A 6,282-nucleotide genomic window follows, 5' to 3' on the forward strand; every position below is an offset into this window, starting at 1 on the left:
AGTATATGGGGTAAACTTTATTTAAGACTTGGCGACTATGATCATCCTGTACCATAGACTAAAGATCGTACAAATGACATAACAACAATGAGTTCAATTAAATTTGACATTTGACAGATCTGATGATTAACGACTGTCACGAGACATTTGGCGAATTGAGTTACGTTACCGTAACAAATCAATATTATAATCTCGTTTTATTTTATCTTTTTAATGCACAATGAACGCGGTAATGGGATTATGCCATTTCTGCGAGTCCCATGGTCCATGTGTGGTTTTCTGCACTCAAGTTTTTAATCATAATAATGTATCTGAAAGGCAGAATGTAAAAGAAACCAACTGCAATGCATGCAGTTCTATCGGATTAAATGTTTCATATACCAGCCGAGATAAAGATAATAACTTATACATTAGTAAACAAGTGCCATCGACGGATGATACTTACCTCTTATTGAAACAGGCTTGTATACGAAGCCTCAGTTGCGAGGTATTTATGTATATTATTATTATGTTTTGCTATTCATTATAATATTATTAGCTAATTATTCAACCCTAAGTTTTAATAAAAATCATCACGAATATTTATTTCTTACAGGTAAGTTCCAACAAAGATAATTCGTTGGTATTTTTCGGCGATACTTCTAGGGGACACATCCTAAGCTATTCTTTCCAAATAAAGGACACGCAGGCTCGCGGATTGAAGCGATGTTTTTCCTTCATAATACTAATGAAAGACAAAGTATTTTTACTAAACATAACACCGTTTTTGAGCGAAGAAATGAAGGTAAGATTGTGATTTTAAGAAGTATTATGATAAGAATACTTTAACTTATGTAAAATATATCTATCTTTTTATGTCCACAACAAATAAAAAATACTTACCACGCGATAAAGCTTAGTTTGTTAGCAAAGGAGAGATAAATTTTATAAAATTACTGTCTTATCACAGAATAAATGCTTAATCTCTTCAAAAGATTAGGTTACTTAATTTATTTTGTGCAATGAAACAAGGATTTCTCATATCAGAATATATCTATGTCAGAATGAAATAATTTATTTTATTGATATACATATATATAGGAAATACATGTGTCAGTAAAAAAAATCTGTGCCAGTGTTGGGAGCAGTGGCAAAGTGTCTGCCTTAAAGCCTTAAGACTCAGCTGAGGCATGGTCTAAAAAAAGCGTAACTACGCGACGCGCGGATTGTGCTAATGACGCGTGCCGAACGGAATATAATTTGTCATAAAAATTCATTTTGTGTTATATTAGTAATAATAATATATTCATTGACATGTTTTCTTTTTCGAGTACAGGCATAACGTTTTTTAGTCATCTTTACACGATATAAGAATATATCCTTCCGACGCCGTCACAAAAAAAATCGACATGCTCCCACCTCGAATGCCGCTCGGCAATTAGCAGCGAATGCGAAATTTCGTCCCACCTTTTGCTGAAAATTATTTGCCGTTTCACTTTATGTATGCTCTTAAAGGTCATAGGTCGCAGTTCAAATTCCACATCTGACAAACTCATGTTTATTTTTTAAACGTCTTTGAGAAAGGACATGTATTGAGTGAATATGGTTTGCAACTATTTCAACCCCCACCATGTGGAGACATGTGGAGACCCATAATCAGTAATTTACTAATTTTTGAATGCAAATAAAAACAAATCCAAAAATCGAAATCTTGGATGAACAGGAAAAACTTAAAACAATAAAATTGCATTTCTTGTTATTACGTTAAGACAATCATATCTGTGTTCTGTTATCGCATGTATTCATTTTGATTGAGATTATTTTTATTACAATTTTAAATTGGTTATTGAATGTTATTATTATTTATAATATTGTTTAAGGAAACGTCAAAAGAATTACAGAACCTAGCTGATGTTGTGTACGCCGAAGATCAAGCTTTATGTTCACAGAGGTCATTGCGACTTAGAAACGGGAAAATGGAATCATCAGCTCCAAGATCATTAGTAGAGTTAACAAGTATGTGCGATCTCGTAGAATGATCATTTTGGGTATTTTGATATTTATTATAAATTTTAAGATTTTCCTGAACGTATACCATTGTTATTTTAGATGAAAAGCATGTCTATGCTTATTTACACACACGATTTAGTTGGATGCTGTCATCTGGCAGTCGAATTTTTACAGAGATAATTAGTGACGGTCTACTTCCAAAAGAACAACGCAACAAGAATCTCGACATGTGCAATAGTGAAGATGAAAATGCCATGTCTATAAGAAAATTAGAAGAATATTTAGGAAATGACATGTTCCTGAGTGTGGTTTATTGCACATTAGTCGGTATCCAGGTAAGGAAATAAATAATAACTTTGGATTCTTTTAAAACAAAAACCCGCCGAAGTGAAGCGAAGGTTAGCGCTTTCATTTTTAGATTAACAGCTCGAATATATAAGAATAATTCTCATTTATCTAATGAATAATATTCATAATATGCATTTGGTATATAGGGCACAGATCCGGAGGGTTGTGCATAGATCTTGTCATTTTTCGATATTTGAGAATTCTCAAATTCAATTTTTTTTTTTCTAGAGAATTCAAGATTAATTTTTTGAGAATCATTTTTATTTCTTTTTTAACTCATCTGGCCCAAACTTTTGCCGGTCAAATCAGTTTGAAATCAAATTCGAGACCCTTTTTAGGCTTTTCTCCTGCGAATTCAAAAAACTCCGTTCAAAATTGACCCTTTTTAAGCTTTCTTGCCTAAAAATATTTTCATTGGTGAGTTTCACAACTGCCCTTAATGGTCAGCAGTGTCTCATTGATTACAACACCATCACAAAACTTTTGGCTTACTCGTCTAATTGTCACATAACTAAGGAAAATACTGCACTTTTTGAGGAGAGCACCAAATTTGACACACTTCATGTCCAAATCCTTCCTCTATATTTAGTAAGGGGAGCTACCTGAAATTATTTCCCTAACAAAATAGTGACCATGTTTCCCAAATTGGCCGCTGTAAATTTTAAACTACTTATATGCATATTTCATGTCTAATTATATGGTTTTGGGGATGCTTAGGAATTTAAAAAACAGTTCTGAAACGTTGTTGGAAATCCATATCAACTATAAGATCCTATCCCAGTATCAATAATAATAATTGTCTCTTTTTCCAATTGATAGATGTGCATTAAGGGCTGGATTTACCATAAGGCTAAAAGGGCTACCCAGGGCCCCAATTGGTTGTTAAAAATAATTATAGGTATTTCTTGATTTCACAAATAAAAAGCAAAAAGAGCGATACTACATAATATTTTCTGTTCAAAAAAGTTTTTCAACTATTGATATAGACAGTCACCCTATTTTTATTATAATCTAATTGATTTAAAAGAAATAAAAGATGTTTTCTCTTCTTCCTCACCCTCATGACTGAGGATCATGATCACTGGAATTCTGGATCAGCCTACTCTATATTTACCTATTCTCTGCGTTTTTGTCATCGTGTGGTGGCTACTATAGGTTTTCCACTGATATAACTGTTTTATTCAGGTTGTAAATTTTTCAGATTATTGTAAGAGGTGACTCAGAAAAATGTAAATATATAGTAACATCATTGGAGTCCCTGCTGCCGTCCGCTTCTAAAGTGACGGAATATTCAGATTATGTCCCTGAAAGCGAATCACGTTTGTTTTCATGCAACTCAAACGTCGCTGTACCTCGACCGTGTTCCGGCATATGCCGTTTGGATATTGTTGATGAAATTGCCTTAATACACTGGACCAGAGAGCTACCATCTAAATGTGAGTTGAAATATCTCCTGTAAGTACCGAATCTCAACAATGAGGGAACCAATTTTAGGGATTGCAATCCCGGACATATTTTTTAAACAGTCTGTAGTTCTTTGCAGCTAATCATAATACGATCAGAGGCTAATGAAAAAAATCCATACAGACATTCATGTATTTCTTCTTTTTTTGATTCATATAGAAGGTATTTAATAATTCGCACTGTGAGTAAAACCAAGGCATCTGCAAATTTTTCAATTTCGAGATTAAATGCAAAACAAGTGCAAGAGTCGTGAACTTGATAATGTAAAGGTGAAGTAACTGAAAGAACATGCAATATAATGTAGATATAAACCAAATATTATGGTTTTTTTTTAGAAACTCTATTTGTCCTAACAAAACGAAGCCTTCACACCCTAATATCTCCAAAATATGTCTTTTGCACATGTCTTGGTTTTACATACACTGTGCGAATTGTGTAAAAGCTTAATAATATCATGAATACATAAGATGCATATTGACTATATAAATAAGTTTCGATATTATCTTTTTATTAAAATATTAGAAAACCAGACTTTGATAGTTAAGGGGATGCATAATTCCCACAAATAATCAAAAATTGAATTTATAATAAATTAAATCAACCCTTTTACTTTAGTTCTCACAAATGTTGTAAAAACTTTTTTAAATCCAGTTATGAGAACAGCATTAGCATCGTCATGGTAAAATTGCAAATGGTTCCTCTAATGGATAATAATTTATTCACTGTAAATTACGCATTAATCCATTGGCGTCAATTTGACGCTGCCTGCCCTTTATAAAAGTGTTTTATTTTTTACTTTTACATATTTTTTTAAACACTACAAATTTACCTACATAATGTGTTTCAATACCTACACAAGTATTGAAAATTTTAATTTATGATTTTTTAAATTACTCATGTAATATAAAAGTTATAGCAGTTTTAGTAAACTCTTGTTAAATTAACTACAAAATTTAATCTGACTGTTGGTCCACTTTTTTCTCCTTTTCTCTCTGTCTCCAATGAGTTAAATATTATTTTTTCAGTACCCAGTCTGATGATAAATATAATCAAAGGTGTACATGAAGCTGGTCTCCATGCATCCGTTTTAAAACACCATTTAACAGCTTTAATATGTGAATGGATGACGTAAGTATAGTATATTTACATATTATTATTTTTGTCGTTATGGGTTATAATATACCCAAAAAAATTATTAAATCTGTAATTATCTAAAAATGTATCCATTTGCAAAAATATTCACCTTTTCGATTATTTTCAGCATCGCAAAAACTCTAAAAAGTGCTATAAAATCTTCAGGATCTCAAGAAAACCTATCTCCATTAAAGAAGTCGCTTGGAATTAAAGTAGAAGACAATGAATTGTTAAATTATTGGATGTCTTATTTTGTACAATAAATCAAGACATAATATTATTTTGTTTTTATTTATTGCATAACTATTCTATGTAAACAGGGTAGGCAACCCTACCACTAATCAGCAATCATAAGCGGCCAATTGGCCGTGAAATTGTGAGAAATTTGTCTACTGGTTCACACAATAAAATAAACTTTCTGCTGATGGTGTCTTGGTTTTATCTTGATATTTCGGGCGTATTCTGAATAAGTCATAGGTTAAATAATCCACATTTATACTTGTTACTTGAAGATTTTCAACCTTAAATTTGGGGACAACCTAAGGATGGAAATATGCATCAAAATACAGCAAGCAGGTTGTACGCAGGCACTTCACAAATATTTGGTAGAACTTGTATGTGCACACGTTTTGTTGACGTGAAATGTTCTCCTGTTTTACTTAGAATAAAGCAAAAATGGTTATTATTTGTTATGTTTTGAAGTGTAGAAATGATAGCAACGCAAAGAATAAATGTATTGGTGGCGTTACATTTCACCAGTAAGAATATCCCATTAATTTTACACATTTCCAAAAAATAATTTTAAATAGTTTTGGCCGTATAACGCTCGCGTAAAGTTGCCACATTAAACACGCCATATTTCATTATTTCAGGGTCGCATTGAAGTGAACGCATAGATTATTAACATAATTGCATATTATCATTTGATCGTAGATTAGAGCATAGTTTCTTTACCGGTGGTCTGTGAAGATTTTTGGGTGGGCCGCAAAAATTTTCTGCAGTTCAAAAATAGTTAAGTACCTAGAAACCCAACATTTGAAGTGGGGCTATATTATATTTTGACAATTGTTTCAAAAATAGTGTCAATATAAATATTTATTATTTTATTCCAATGTTGATGGTCTGCAAAACAATTTTTGATTTTTTTGTGGTCCGCAGATGTAAAAAGGTTAAGAAACATTGGATTAGAGCATTGAATATAGCATTTATAACTTTATTATTATTCACTGTTAATTCTTAGTGGAATTGTACACAATATTTTTTTTAATGTTAGTGCTGTGCTATACATTTGATATGTTTATTTTAATTAATAATTATAAGGCTTCTAAAAGATACTGTTGTCCATAG

The 6,282-nt window shown here is 31.9% G+C and overlaps 1 protein-coding gene across 1 annotated transcript; it reads left to right on the plus strand.

Annotated features, from left to right (window-relative positions):
* Positions 1-63: 63 nt before the first annotated feature.
* BHD (folliculin) lies at positions 64-5,212 on the plus strand. The gene is made up of 7 exons (XM_085959707.1): positions 64-487; positions 596-784; positions 1,860-1,995; positions 2,089-2,324; positions 3,539-3,773; positions 4,827-4,929; positions 5,063-5,212. Exons 1-7 carry the CDS (start codon positions 221-223, stop codon positions 5,196-5,198), a joined length of 1,302 nt encoding a protein of 433 aa, XP_085815833.1. The 5' UTR covers positions 64-220; the 3' UTR covers positions 5,199-5,212.
* The last annotated feature ends 1,070 nt before the right edge of the window (positions 5,213-6,282 follow it).

This window comes from Rhyacophila brunnea, unplaced genomic scaffold, assembly GCF_057557595.1.
Source record: "Rhyacophila brunnea isolate RB1 unplaced genomic scaffold, BYU_Rbru_1.0 scaffold_9, whole genome shotgun sequence".
Taxonomy (NCBI): domain Eukaryota; kingdom Metazoa; phylum Arthropoda; class Insecta; order Trichoptera; family Rhyacophilidae; genus Rhyacophila; species Rhyacophila brunnea.